At 36.5% G+C, this 16,497-nt stretch overlaps 1 protein-coding gene across 1 annotated transcript; it reads left to right on the forward strand.

Annotated features, from left to right (window-relative positions):
• The first annotated feature begins 335 nt into the window (after positions 1 to 335).
• Positions 336 to 13,849, forward strand: LOC145988106 (23 kDa integral membrane protein-like). Its single transcript, XM_083122957.1, has 5 exons — positions 336 to 511; positions 6,235 to 6,423; positions 7,438 to 7,611; positions 10,306 to 10,476; positions 13,484 to 13,849. Exons 1-5 carry the CDS (start codon positions 449 to 451, stop codon positions 13,550 to 13,552), a joined length of 666 nt encoding a protein of 221 aa, XP_082979083.1. The 5' UTR covers positions 336 to 448; the 3' UTR covers positions 13,553 to 13,849.
• The last annotated feature ends 2,648 nt before the right edge of the window (positions 13,850 to 16,497 follow it).

Genomic DNA, 16,497 nt, shown 5'->3' on the forward strand with positions numbered 1-16,497 from the left:
CTACTAGATGATGACGTCACAGGTTGAATCACCACGGTGTAAACACGATGATTCAATATGTCCCTACTCTGAGTATATCAACGTTAATTTATATTAGTCACCAATTAACATTTTAAATTTCTGATACAGATCTTACTACATCTTTTAAAAAATGTATGATTCATAACAGTTTGAGTAAAGCAAGCAGATTGGAATGCCTTCTTATCTATACCAAGATGCCAAAGTGTATTATGGCGTTAGTTACCTGGATCCACTATCAACGTTTGACGTGGCTAGGGAAATAGATAAGATCTGTACATAACCCGCGTGTAAACTTCTCTCATGGGACAGTATCAATCAGATGCAGCTTTGTGGTTTTCATAAGCACCTGTAGTTTTCTCTTTCCGTTAGTGAGACATTAGTCTGGTTTTCCTATTAGTGTGCGAGTGTCCTCTTTCATTGATACAAGATGCAGACGTGTGGAATGTCTCTAGTTAAATACATGTTGTTCTTATTCAACTTTGTGTTTGCTGTAAGTATAAAAAAAAGGTAAAGTGCTCCCCTGTGCTTAGCACCACGCCATGAAGGCGTATAGGGGGTGTGGGAGTAACGCCCCACACTTTCTTGATCCAGTCGTGAGCGGGGGTGATGTGATCAGCATCACGGCCCTGACCCCCTTTACCCCCCAGGGTTTTTCCCCCGGGTACCCATGTCATTCGACGCTTCCGCTTCCAACGTTAGAAAAGTTCCAGGATTTGAACCGGCCGGGGATCGAACCCAGGGCCTTTAGCATGGTAGTCAGACGCGTTACCGACTGAGCCACCGCGGCCATCTGCTAAATGAATTACTCCCTCTGTCCCATAATTATAGTCCGGTATGCCAAAATGGTAGTACAGGAATGAGAGACGAAGAGGCAGAAAGCACAATTTGTACTGATCCTTGAGTAATAAAGTTGTATGACTCATTCCCTTGTTTCATGTTCTTCTTCTGTATGCACCAATGTCACAGTTTGAATATCGGGCAAATATTATGACACAACCAACAAAGGTGTACCGGACAATAATTATGGGACAGAGGGAGTAGAAGCTTTGAGTTTTTGAGGAGGTGAATACTCTGCAGTGTATATTGTTGTACATTGAAGTGTAGACCGACGCATCAGTGTTTGCGCTATCCTCAAGCGAGACGCTCGCGGCCCTATGTCGGCACTGTAGACTGTTCGTGAATAATGCGCGCAAGTCTCTCGTTTAAAGAGTGATTTATTTACGACATGGAAGTTTTACACCAAGGCATCTTGTTTCAAATCGCATTTGAACTTCACGTTCCGATTGAGTTAACACATGTGAATCATAAATAAATACACGCTGTACAGTAGAAAATATTTGCTGACCCATAACACACTTTGCGGTTGAATACACTAGAAAAAACGCAATACGTAACAAGCACCCTATCACTTCACATTCACGAGACTAATAAACAGGCCACACAATACAAAACAAGGACCCTTATCACTTCACAGTCTCCTGTCTACTTTCAGGACCTCCGTAAAAACCGGTTTCTAGGCCCCTTCGGCAGCTTACGTTAGTGGGTGTCTTAATAAAGATGTATCAAAAATGTGTGCGCATCGAAGGAGACTAGTTTGAACACATCCTTTTATAGATCTAGTAAGTAAATCACTTTTTTTAATTACGGAAACTGTTGTGTGCTTGCTTCATCCACACTCTACGATGCCGATATACGGCCGCGAGTGCCTCTCTTGCCGATAGCGCAAACACTGACGCGGCGGTCTACGCTACAATGGATCATCCATGGGTTCTTATATCGAAGAGGAGCAATCCAGGAATGCGCTGCCTGAGTCGGGTTGCAGGAGGCAAGATCCCTTACATGATATTTCCTCACGGGGGCAACAGTGTTCAAAGTCGGGGGGAAGTGAGGTAATGCTATCTCCCCAGTAAAGAATAGGGTCATAAAGTCATAAAGTATCACCCTGCCCCCCCCCCCCCGCTAGGAAATTCCTTGCATCGTCGAATTTATTACATCTTCGAAAATCTAAGGTACTTGAACCCAACACAGACCAGTACCTAATATGGTATATTTACTGTTCCCAAGTAGTTACATGGTTAATTAAATAAATTACGTTAGTATGAAATTTAGACTATCCGAATGACGTGATAGAGCCTGTTGCCTGTACCTACTGTACAGTAACGTGAAGACAAAGAAGCGAAATAACTGGACCTTGCGATTGTGTTCTACGTGATCCAATATAGTCAAGATATTACTTACTACATCTTCCTAGGTAGAGGTGTTAATATCTCTAGTACATGTTATGATAGCTCATAATTTGTACATTACAACAATTTACTTAGTTTAGACTTTAATCTAAAGTACTGTTTATAACGAAGGAAAAAAGAACACTATGTAAGGTGTACTCAATATGGCCAACATAGGAAAATATCGTGAAAAACATGCACAAATGTGATATTTGTTACTCTTATGTTGAAGTAGAGTGTGTGGAACTCACTAAGGATGTTAAAGGACCTTCTATTTGCCCAGACTGTGATGTGTAATCCATGGTCTTATGGTAACAAATGGTTACATTTCACTTCCTTGTTTATTGGTTTGTAAACAATGTTATTTCCTTGTGCAAATCTCATATGTCATTATATAAATATAATGGGTGTGTATCAAAATACTAATCTACCTATAAAAAACAACATCGATGTACTTTCTTTATAATTTCTGTTGCATATTTTGATGTGAAAAAACAAAATATATGACTAGGCCAAATTGAGTACATATGTACCCAATATGGCCTAAACGTAACTTTTTAATAAAATCTTCCCTGCAGCCATGTTATTATTTTGAAATAATATGTTCCCTCCTTTCACTCTTGACACTAGTTTTACCTTTCTGATTTTGTACACCGTTTGAAACAATCGCAAACCTTAGGTAGGCCATATTGGGTACAGGTACCTTAGCTTCTTTACGGTGCAACTTAACTTCCTTATGCAAATCCAGTTTGGCAACACTGGTTACACCACTAGAAAAAGGGTATAACTTGTTTGTTCGATGAACTAACTCCCTAGCCTTCTTAAACCCGAAGGTTCATGGCTGCAGCAACACAGGCCTTCCATCTTTCCCTATCTTGAGCAAGTTCTATATACTCTTTTCCATCCCTACCGATTTCCCTTAGGTCCATCTCAACATTGTCCCTCCATCTTCGTCTTGGCCTTTCTACAGGTCTCTTACCATCTGGTTTCCCAACAAGAATCCTGTAAACTCTTCTTTCCTCTCCCATTCGTGCCACATGGCCTGCCCACCTAAGTCTTCTTGATTTAATTATTCTAATAATATCTGGACATGAATACAAATTATGTAGTTCTAAATTATGTAACCTTCTCCACTCACCTGTCTCCTCATCCCTTTTAGGTCCAAATATTTTCCTAAGGATCTTATTTTCAAATACTCTCAATTTATGTTCCTTTCAATGTAAGGGACCAAGTTTCACATCCATATAATACTACAGGCAAAATTACTGTTTTCTATATTTTAACTTTTACTTTCTTAGATATTAAACGAGAAGACAAAAGTTTATGAAGAGAGAAGTAACATGCATTTCCTGAATTAAGCCTACTTTTTATTTCCTCTTTAATATAATTTTCATTTGTTAATATTACTCCTAAGTATTTGAATTTGGAAACTGGTTCAAACGAGTTGTTATCAATAATTAGATTTTCATTATTACCTAACACTTGGTTTCGGCCTGTAAGCATATATTTAGTTTTCTCTTTGTTAACTTCTAAACCTATCTCTTTAGCAGTTTTGAAAAATATTTTAGCATTATTCTTAATTGTATTCACATCATCCCCCAGTAAGTCTACATCATCTGCATATGCTAACAACTGAGTCACACCATTTAATTTTAGTCCTTCTTTAGTTTCTTTTACCTTCCTAACAGCATATTCTAAGGCAAAATTAAAGAGCAATGGAGATAATGCATCTCCTTGTTTTAACCCATCATGAATTGTAAATTTGTCAGACATATTAATACCCACACGAATTTTACTTTCTGTTTCACTGGTGCATATTTTTATCATACTAACAAGCTTCTTAGGTATTCCAAACTCTACTAATATATTATATAATTTATCTCTTTTGACTGAATCATATGCTTTTTTGAAATCAATGAATAGCTGATGGACATTTTGATTATATTCCCACTTTTTTCAAGTGTCTGTCTGATGTGAAAAATTTGATCTGTAGTTGATCTGTTACGTTTAAATCCACATTGATAATCACCTATAATTTCATTAGCATATGGGGTTAGTCTTGTTAAAAGAATGTTAGATAATATTTTATATGTTGTTGAGAGTAGAGAAATTCCACGGTAATTATTGCAGTTCATTTTATCACCTTTTTTAAACACAGGAACAATTATGGATTCTTTCCACTGTTGAGGGATTTCTTCTTTATTCCATATTAAACCAATTAATTTATGAATTTGACATATTAATGAATTCCCACCTTATTTAATTAACTCAGCTGGTATTAAATCAATGCCAGGTGCTTTGTTATTCTTTAGCCTTTTAATAGCATCTTTAACTTCAGTCAAGTTAGGTTCTGGAACTAAAGGTTCTGCTGTGTGTACTTCATTTACTTCTGATTTATCTCCTACATGAACATTTAAAAGGTCATTAAAGTAGTTCTTCCATCTATTTAGAATATCGCTTGGGTCAGCTAGAAAATCACCGTCTTTATCTTTTATCAAGTTTACTTTAGGTTGACACCCCTTTCTAAACTCATTTACACCTTTATATAAATCTCTGATATTTTTATTCTTGCTGTTTGTTTCAATTTCGTTAATTTTGCTTTTCAAGTAATCTCTTTTTTTACTTCTAAACGTGCGGTTAACTTCTCGCTTTATTCTATTATAATTGTTTAGATTTGTATCATCAGAGTTATTTAACCAACTAAGTCTAGCCTGATTTCTTATTTCTATTAGATTATGACATTCATTATCAAACCATGGCTTACTTTTTCTCGGTTTATGGTATCCTATATTTTCTTTAGCTGCTGATTCTATTGCATTACGTATGTGCTCCCAATTCTTATTTATGTCTGTTTCATTTATATTTTCATCATCATTTAAATCCTGCAAAACATCAAATCTATTTGACAGTTTAATTTGGTAATCTTTCTTAATTCTTTCATCAGTAAACTTTCCTGTATCAAATTTTAGAATTTTTAGATTTTGTTGCTTATGATTTATCACTGAGAGTCTTTCTCTTAATTTAGAAATTACTAAATAATGGTCACTGGCACAGTCAGCACCTCTATGTGTACGAACGTCAATTATACTAGTATGCCTTCTCTTATCAATGAGAATATGATCTATCTGATTATGAGTTTTACCATCTGGAGAAGACCAGGTATATTTATGGATATCTTTATGTTTAAAAGTGGTACTTTTCGCAATTAAATTCTTTGAGGTTGCAAAAGTAATCAATCTTATACCATTATCATTACTTAATTCATGAAGACTTTCTTTACCAATCGTGGGTTTAAATGTCTCTTCTTTGCCAATCTGTGCATTACAGTCACCTAACAGAATTTTCATATCATACTGAGAAAATTTATCAAAGACCTGTTCTAACTCTGTATAAAAATCATCTTTAGTATTATCTTCTTTATCTTCCGTTGGTACATGTATGTTTATTAAAATAATTTTACACCACCTACCCTGTAAAACTGCATATGATATCCTATCATTAATAAATTCTACTGTTTTAAGAGCCGAGATAATTCTATTATTTATGAAAAAGCCTGTTCCAAAATTATGATTTTCAGTTTGATGTGTTGTTTTAATTCCACTTTATGCACAGATTGGCTAATCGGGACTGGACCTACAGCTTATAGAAGGATCCGAACCACCGTGCAATGTACCCTTACCGGGTATCAAGCACGAGTCACCTTACGATACTCACTTGTATTCTGACGTAAGTGCGGAATGCCTTGGTTGTTAGGTTAGGCATATTGGGTTTAGCTTTCTTAGCAAAAATACACTGTAGTTTTTCCAGCTAAGAGACCTAACTAAGCCTTAACAAGCAACGCATTTGGCCTGATGTAAGAAGGAAAGGGCTAAATGCGTTGAGTCTTGCCTCAGTGAGACCCCTGAAGAAATCCCAAAACTATGGACTTGATCCAGATCATGCCATGTGAAATATATGTTGATTTAATAATGTGCATTTTTCATTTCAGTTGGCTGGTATAGCTCTTCTAGCAGTGGGAATTGTCATTGAAACAAACTTCAGCAAGTACAGCGACATCTTGGACACGAATGTATCAGCTCCCCCAATTGTTCTCATTGTTGCTGGAGCGATTGTTTTTGTCATCGCATTTTTCGGATGCTGTGGGGCCAAGAAGGAGAACAAATGTCTTCTTCACATGGTAAGTTTATTATCAACAGTCATGAAAATTTAGGAAGATGCATTTGTATATTGGTTGTATGTATTGAAGTTTTCTTGCCGGATGAATGCTTTTTATGCTGTTTTCCCTTTTAAAGTTTCTTTTTTTAGTATCTTTGAATTTTTTAACATTAACATAATCGAGCACTTAAAGTGGATATAATATGCAAATGCAAAATATATATATTTTAAATGAAGATACTATATGCACTCTATCAACATGCTGCTGAAAAAGATGAGGAAATACCAAAAATTAGAGGTTTTTTTATGACACGTCACACAACATAAACTTTATGACCCAAATTTTCCCTTAACTTTTAACGTTTTTTCTTGAACGAGATGTGTAAAAGTTAATTTTAAGAAATAGAAAAACAACTATGTGTACTTCAACGGTGTAACATGTAAAAAGAAAAGAAAAGGGTTGTGTTGGATATTTACTCATCTGGTAGAGAGATTTGATTTGATTTTTTGTTACTTAGCGTCGCTTTTCTTTAACTTTTTGGCTAATCGCGACGATAAGGATGAGTGATGTATGATGAAATTAATGAAGGGACACTTACAAAGAACACCCATGCCCAGGTCGGTATTCGACCCAGGATCTCTGGTGTCGTAGTGTGATGTGCTAACCATTTCGCCACAGAGGTCGGCATCTATAGTAGAACAAGTAGAAATACTCCCCAAGGAATATAATTATATTATAAATAATAGTAATAATAAAATTTGGAATACAATTTGTATATTATTTTTATAATAATTCTTATAACCATGATGGTTAATGTTATTATTTCTATTATTCTAGTTCTTATCAATTGCCTGACCGCCTACAAAAATTTCTGGCCACGCGCCTGCCTGCAGACCTGGTAGGGTCTTTGCTTGGACGGGAGGCGCTACATACAATCTATGTATATATTCTAACTCGTTGGTTGATCCCACAATGCTATGCTAAATGCAATCATGTATATTTGTCTCATTTTTCGACGTTTCATATTTCTTTCAGTTCTCATTTTGTCTAATTGTCATCTTTATCCTGGAAATTGTTATCGGGATCGTCGCCTTCGTATCCAGGGACCAACTGGAACAGGATCTGCAGACAGAAGCTAACAGAACAATGATTGATTACATCAATGGAGTTGCCGCGGCAAAGGAATTGTGGGACAGTATCCAAGAAACGGTGAGTTGCTCAGAGTTCTTTATTTCCACAATTGGGAAATTTGCGGTTCTGAATGCAAAATGGCACAAGACCCTGCAAAATAATAATAATAAAAATAAAGAAAATAAATAATTTTTTAAAAATTGCAAGGCCTCAAAATCAAATAGTGTGTCCTTAACACTTACTTACCCGTGCCGTACGAGAAAAATACTTACCTGAGGGGGTAAGACAGATCCACATTAAAATTTAAGAAACCGTTTTCTTATTGAATCACTGCTTCTGCTTTCTCATCATGAATAAGAAATAGTAACCAATTATTTCACGAGTGTCACAAGCATATTTTACCATTCACTAAATCTCACAAAAAAACAATATTTTTTATTTAATGCTTTTGTTTACAGAGGTGTAGTTGTTCATTAATTATAATAATTAAAAAAATTACCATCATTACAAACCAATTGACAGTCACTGGCATGAGTGTCTCAAAAATATCACGTATTCAAAGATGGCGCCTAATAGGCCCACCTAGTGCATTTTGCTTCCTATTTGCATTATATTTATGTTTTTGTAAACAAAAGTAATACAGAAATATTGTGAACACCCTGGGGAACATTGTAATTTATTTTAATTTTTTTAAAACAATTTTCACAGTTGACTTGGCATTCTCCCCACCCCCCGGCTCGGGTAAGTTATAGTTAAGTTACATATATTGACATTAAGGTGAAGGTGCCCGTACACATTGCACTATGCCATGCGGCATATACATGTGGAAGTAGAGCCCCAGACATTCTTCTATCTCGGCCATTTTGGAGACTAAGTGATCACCACCACGCTCCAGCCGTCTTTACCCACCCTCCCCCCAGAAGTTGCCCCAGGTATCCATTGATTTGAGGCTGGGTGAGCCCCATGGCCGCTTTATAAGTGGCAAGGCCGGAAAATTCCTACCTCAGATCACCCATTCCGGGAATCGAACCCGCAGTCAGACGTCCTACCGACAACACCAACGCGGCTGCTTAGTGACAATATGTTTACATAAAATGAGAGCCGAAATCGGTGGCGGAAACACAGTACGCTATGACGCCATGCATCCTGGGTTCGAATCGCTGCCTGAGCATGAATGTTCTTTGTGAGTATCTCTTCATCTATTTCATCATATTATCGCTCATCCTCATCGTAGCGATTAGCCAAAAGTGGCAGAAAGCGGCGTAAAGTAACCTAATTCAAATATATAATAAGACAAGTATTTTAAGGGAGATGGAGGGAAAAGTAGATATAATAGAAGCGGTAGAGAATGAGAAAAAGGAACTGAATAAAAAAGTCAGAGAGAAAAGGAAATAAGTGAGAGACAGATGATGAAAGAGAATCGAGAAGCGGAACACACACCCACACGTACGTACGTCGCACAAAGAAAGGAGGGAGGCGAAAGGTAGTGAAATGCAGTAGCGAGGGGATCACACAGAAAAAAAGGAAGCGACAGACAGAAGAAGAAGTAGGAAAGCGAAAGAAAAAATAATTAAAGAAGTGAGAGAGAGGAAAAGAAAGCGAGAAGTGCGCGAGAGAAAGAATGAGAAATATAGAAGAAAGACAGGCAGAAAGAGAGAGAGAGAGAGAGAGAGAGAGAGAGAGAGAGAGAGAGAAGGAAGGAAGATGAATAGCAGAAGATAGATAGGGAGAAAGAATAAAGAAGAAACAGACGGAAACGTAGAAGAGGAAATGATAAAATAGAGGGGAAGTGAGGACGAACAAAAAGTTACTAAAAGTGAGAGAAGATCGAAAGCTAGATAAAAAATACAAGAAAAGAAATAGAGAAAAGAGTTACAAATAAAAGGGAGTGAGGGAGGAGAAGTGGCCAATTTCCCCTTATTACAAGGTAGTCAAGTGACCGCTCAGTGCTTGCGCCCATGTGGAATGTGAAATAATTAGAAAATACATTCCATCATTTAGGAAATACATGCAATGTGACTGAAGTTGAAAACTATGATATGTACGTACATATTCATCGGCGGCGATTCGGTGCCAAAACTGGGGGTGGAGGGGGGACAGTTTACATTCTCCTGGTAGACAACGGGAGGGACTACCGTCCTTGCCCCCACAATCGCAGCCACTATATATGTTTCTCTCGTCCTCATTGTTAATATAGGTGCTTCCTCTGCTGATTGAGTGTTTAAGTCAACTTTATGCACATGTAGGCTTATCGAGACTGGACCTACAGTTCAAATAGGACCCGAACCACTATGTGCTTGCACCACGTATTGAACTCGGGACCCCTGCCATAATTACGAAGCGCCGACGTTTCCACTACGCCTTGGGTATTTAAAAGATGAAGAAGGCTATGATCGTTTACAAAGTGCACAATGTAAAAGTTGCAATTATTATGTTTGTAATGCTTCCCTCATTAAAATGAATATAAGGGACATTCCACAAAAAATGATCCTACTCCATGTAAAAGCAAAATGAAATAATATGGAAATTATTATTGTTTTTAATTGCGTTAAGGTTTAAATCTTTGTGAATACATATAATTTGTACATGAATGCATATAATTTGCATATGCTTCGCAGACAAATGAAGTCAAAATATTTAAAGCGTTACACACGTAAGGCTGGAATGCGTTTTTATTTATTTATTTATTATTATTTTTTGCAAGTTTCTCTGTGTTGTGCTACATTGAAGGTAGTTTACCTCATAATTCATTTACGTCATTTTCTTTCTCAGTTTGAATGTTGCGGAATGAATGGACGTGATGATTATGATTATTATCCGACATTCCCAATTCCGGATTCCTGCCAGAATTACACCGAAGGTTGCCTCGACAAAGTGACAGCATTTGTTGATGAATGGGCCGTTGTTGCCGGAGCGGTCGCTATAGCCATTGGCGTTGTTGAAGTAAGTGTGCCCACATGTACGTAAATAGATAGAGGAGAAAAATTGGTGTTAAAACAACACAAACAGTGGTCCTACGAGTTCCACATCACATTTTGGTAGGGTGACCATGGGCCCGTTCCGAAAGTCGCACGAGTTTAACGCGTTAAACGAGTTGTGGTAACTGGCCGTCCCATAAGTGCTTCCGTGAAGTTCGTTATGCTGTCCCAAAGGTCTCTTTCCGTGCGTTTCGAGCAAGAACAAGATTCACCAAACGCATGAGTTGATGAGTGCCAGAAATATTTAACAGAAGAACCAATCTTCTTGAGAACAACTTTATTCTTCACCAACCGTTCATAAAATTCTCCACATATCTGACCCACAACGCGAGATAAGTCTCTTGAGTTTGTGTCAAGATGCAGGAATTAAAATTCTTGTTGCAGTTTCGTATTTAAACTACATGTAGTACGCTTCTTGACCATGCTCTACAAATAACGGACACACAAATCAATACAACTGTCTCCTCGAACTTTCTCGACGGCCATAACGCTACTTTAAAAATTCCATCAACTTTTTATTTTTAGCATTATATGTCTCTCAAATTTAGATTTGGTTTTCAAGATAACTCCTAGACTTTTAAAAAACGGGACAAATAGTGTTTTTTTAATAATATCGACGAGGCGATTGGAATATGCTTCTAGAACGGGACTGTTCCGGTCAAAACGGGACGGAAGATCACCCTACATTACGGTCAACAGATAATCTCTTTGGCCAGGCCCCGTACTGCAGTGGTTATCTCATCGCGCTACGACGCCAGGGGGTCCCGGGTTCGAATCCTGGTCTGGGCATGGATGTTTGTAAGTGTTCATTCATCAATTTCGTCATGTCATTACTCATCACCATCTTCGCAAATTAGCCAAAAGTGTCACAAAAAACGAAGTAAAGTAAAGCAAATAAAAATGGTTGATGTTAAAATAATTAAAATGGTTGCAATCAACATAATTTTTATACCACTGAGGTTAAACGTTGACCAAAATTTGCTTTGGATCTCCAGGAACCACTATCTGTGTATCTTTAGCACAAGCGTTTTTTTTCAGTATGGTAGTCTTTGTAAGGTGTTTTAAAATTAAAAACATTGCTAGATTCAGAATGATAGAGTCTTCAGAGTCACCAAGTTATCTCAGAATCTAGGTGTCGTCCGATTTTTATTGCCGGTGACTGTACATTCTACAATGTAGAGATATATTTAGATATTACGATTGTATCAATGCAGAGATGTTTTAATGCATATCAAATGTTGGTCTCCGATTAATTAGATATTGAGTACAAATACACATTTGTACAGTCACGGACACTGCCGGCTTGTAACGATTCCATTGAAAGTCAATGTATTCCTTACAAGCCGGTAGTGTCCGTGACTGTACTTCATATTGCCTAACTAGGACTCTTATATTCGTGATTATAGGGTAAATTAAGGTATGTCTATTCTGCTCTATTATTATCATTTTCATTTCATGGGCGTCGCGAGAAAATAGGGGCTGTTCGAACGGGTCAGTGAACTTATCGACCCGGAAACCGACATCATTCATTTGATTGTAGACATAGAAAATATCTCTATATTTATGGTATTATATTTTTAAAATCCGTACCAATGAATTTCTATTCCAAGGGAATAGCCAAAGCAATAAGTCAGTTACTTCGAAAAGCAAAGTGTAAAATGAATACACCAGGTCAGAACTTGTTACGAAGTTATACCACTTATTCCAAAATAAATTAGAGATAATTGCAAATTCCAAAAAATATGAGATTTCATGTGAAAAGTCACACAACACAAGTTTCGTGACCAAAATTTCCCTCATTCAAAAATTTTCTTTGAATGAGGTTGGGAGAATTATAACAAAATATAAGAATAACTATGGCGTACTCACGGGGTGAGCTGATGAGGCTATAACCCGTTCCGAAATTTTGAAAAAAGAAAATTTTCAAATGAAACTAGAAAAGAACTCGGGGGGGGGGGACAAATAAATGCAACACACCCCTCCGTAAAATGGCTTCCCGATTACATTTTTTGTCTTTGAACAATTTTTAAAACTTAGATTATAAATTGCAATTACGAAGTATTTTATTATGCTTCTCGCCCCTCCACCCAGAATGCAGCTATGTAATATCCATAGTTACAATTCCAGCACCCCCCAAAAAAATCTGTGAACGATTGATTTCAGTGTATTACTAACGTTAACTCTCTCTCTCTCTCTCTCTCTATATATATATATATATATATATATATATATATATATATATATATATATATATATTAGGGAAAATATTTTGCCAAATATTCATTAATCATGTTTCGAGTAAAAGTGCCTCCTCAAGTCTATATCAATAATACTCTCATTAGTAGAAGTTTATATTAATAATTGTTACCATTAGTTGTATTATTATTACATAATCAATTTCATAGAAACGACATTCTAAAATTTTCATTAAAAATCTATGGAAAGTATATACGTATATGAGCATTTCAGATGAATGTCAATCTTGATAGTCAAAATTATATATCAGTAAAGAGCAATGTGATGTACAGTCATGGACATTTCTGGGTTGTAATGAATACGTTTCATTACTTTCAATGAAATCGTTACAACCCAGAAGTATCCGTGACTGTACAAATTTTAAAGAAGAACATCTTTACATTGTGTTTCTAAACACTAAAGTAAAAATACCTCACCAATAGTCACTAACTTCAATTCAGAAAATCTAGATTCATAGGTTGCCAATTGTGTCAGTGTGCTAGCTCCAAATTTATTTTGTTATAGTGCTGACAGAATACATTTGAAGAAATTTTCTTTACAAGAAGAAAAATTACTGCTTGTAGATTTCATGAGTTGTTATTTTTTCATTATGTTCCCAGAATCATGTACAAAGAAATAATATTATAATAAAACTTCTTCTAAAATGTCAAGTCACCTCTGGAATTGCTGATATTCATTCATATTTAATTAATCCTAATAATTTGCTTTCATTACAGTTAGCCGGAATCGCATTTTCATGTTGCCTAACGTCAAGTATATCCAAGGAAAGGAGAAGGCATGTTTGAAAAAGCTACGGCAATCAAACAAGCAGTGTACATTACCCAAGACTTTTGAAGAGCTCAAACTCAAGTGCACTTTCATAACTTGAACCATTCAAGTAATGTTAACAATATGGATAATAAGCTCTTAGTATGAATGTTTGAACAGTTGTAGTAAAAATGGAAATTATATATCGGACTCGTGTTGGCTTTTAAATAGAAGAATCTATTTAATAGACAGTCATGACGATCTTAATTTTAAGAACGTTTCAAACCTCTGTGTGTTAAAGTGTTCAATATGTTCAGAATGTTGAGTGATATGTATTGTACGTTTGTAAACATAAATTAATATTAATATATATATATATATATATATATATATATATATATTGCACGCTTTTCCTCAACAAATAAATATGATTGTGATGTATTCCGAAAATTTTTCTACTTGTTTAAAGTGATATATTCTCAGAATTACAAAGAAAGAGATGTGACCTACACCTCTCTGTGTGTGTGTGGGAAGGGGTGTGGGAGTGTGTGGGGGTGTCTGTTCCTTTTATATCATATTGTTAGCATGCATATGACGCTTTTTATTTTTAACAAAAGGATAAAAGGATGTTTAAAAGATATTTAAATATGTCTAGTTTGAGATATAAACATTACGTGTTTCCAAACGCTTGTAACAATAGTGTTATTATTTTTTGTAGTGTCTTTCTAGACTTTCCTTGAGAGAGGATATATCTGAAATATCTCCAGAACGAGTTTTGAAATACAGAAAAAAAAATGTTTCGTTACAAAATTCAACGTTCTACTACAGCGCCTTGAATAACGTACTGTGGAAAACGGCACGGTTCTGCGCTCTCTGGCTGGTTCCACTCGAAAATGATCCGCTAGAGGCGCTGGTGTTGAACCCGGTGCTTGGTATTCGTCTGATTATAATGGAAGTAAATTGAGTTTTCGCTGCAACGTCTGATTCTTTTACATGAAGCATTTCAATGAATGTGATAATTGCTATGATATTTGGTACAGTGGTCGCGAAGATATTAACGAACATTCTAGACAGTCGACCACGTCCTGTTATCGTCATACTTTCGTTAATAATACGGGAGAAAAAATACGCGTGGAATGCTCTTGGCATTATCATCATCATCATTTCTTTTAAAGATATACATACTGAAGCATTTGTATTTTCGATATTTACTGTCTCTTTTCTTCCGCTTTAAACTAATCGCGGCGATGACGATAATGATGATTGCATGAAACGACAAGGGGAACCCCACAAAACTTTCTTAGTGACATCGACACTTTCAAACCAATGGGACAAGCGACACGGGATGTTCACACTGTCACACTAGTGACACACACTTCCAGACTGTAAAATAGCATTCATTGCACATGAGGGTCCAAACAGCAAACGACACGTTCATATTGGCGTATTCGCGTGCTAATTGTTACTTCGGTCGGAAAGCTCCTTAAAGGAAGGGTGCTGAGACCGAAGCGACGCGCTACAGGGGGAGTTCCCAACTAAGTGAGTAAGTAAGGCAAATGTAGGACATGCTGTCCCGAAATGTAGGACACTAAGTTAAAATGTAGGACACAAAACATTCTCAATAAATAATACATATTTCTATAGAACACGTTAGAAAGTAGTTGCAAAATTACACTTTTCAGTTTTAAAGAAAATAATTCTTAATGAATTTTTAAATGCAAAATTTCAAAGCTTGTAATCATACTAATTACGTAATGCACCTCTTACTACATGATTTAACTGGTACTTTTTAGGATGACACAATTTTTATCAACATTTCAGTTTAGTCAAACTATATTTATGTTAGAGTGGACAGTCAAACTCTTTAAAATTATAGGGACCAATACGAAACACGAAAAAATAATTTCTCTCGTGAGTCTGTTGTGCTGATGGTAATGAAAGTACTCTCTCAACATTTGAATTATGACCTGTAATGGCAAAAAAATCTTCAGCAATTACCGTAATTTGAAATGGTTCCAGAAGTTTCATCTTGGGTAGCTTTTTTTTTACTTCAATAACAGGGTGTCTACCAAAATAACATATCCAGAATTCTTGACTTTTCTGGACTTTTTTTTAGTTTTTCTTAACGTTTATTTATTCGACCCATACTTAGGTAAAGTTGGAAATTAGTAATTAAGAAAATAAATATTTATTTATTGAAAACCCCTACCAGAGGGACAGTTAAGATGAAAACTGAAGCTGAATTTAAGAAGAGAATTAGATCTGCTTTCTCGTATTAATGCAAGGGTTCGATACCCGATGGAGGCATATAGTGGTTCGGATCCCACTTTAAACTGTAGGTCAAGTCCCGATTAGCCTCACTGTGCACAAAGTGGACTTAAAACACCAAATCAATCAATCAAAAAATCGTATTAATGCATACTGAACTGTGTTTGGCAGACAAGCGAGGCTTTGGCGTCTGAACTCAGAGCCAGTATAATATATGTTTGTGGCTGTCCCTCCATCCATCTTATCTTGCCATCATTCATCCTCATCTTCGCGATTAGCCAAAGAGACAGAAAACGTGAAGTAAAATAAACTAAATCAACCAATCAGTCACTATAATAGCAGGAATTCTTGACCACAAGAATAATTTATTGCCTTGACCTACTTGTTGATTTCTTTACTTTTCGATATTTACTGTCTCTTTTCTTCCGCTTTAAACTAATCGCGGCGATGACGATAATGATGATTGCATGAAACGACAAGGGGAACCCCACAAAACTTTCTTAGTGCCATCGACACTTTCAAACCAATGGGACAAGCGACACGGGATGTTCACACTGTCACACTAGTGACACACACTTCCAGACTGTAAAATAGCATTCATTGCACATGAGGGTCCAAACAGCAAACGACACGTTCATATTGGCGTATTCGCGTGCTAATTGTTACTTCGGTCGGAAAGCTCCTTAAAGGAAGGGTGCTGAGACCGAAGCGACGC

The sequence above is a fragment of the Lepisma saccharinum genome, chromosome 1, assembly GCF_977018435.1.
Source record: "Lepisma saccharinum chromosome 1, izLepSacc3.1, whole genome shotgun sequence".
Classification (NCBI taxonomy): domain Eukaryota; kingdom Metazoa; phylum Arthropoda; class Insecta; order Zygentoma; family Lepismatidae; genus Lepisma; species Lepisma saccharinum.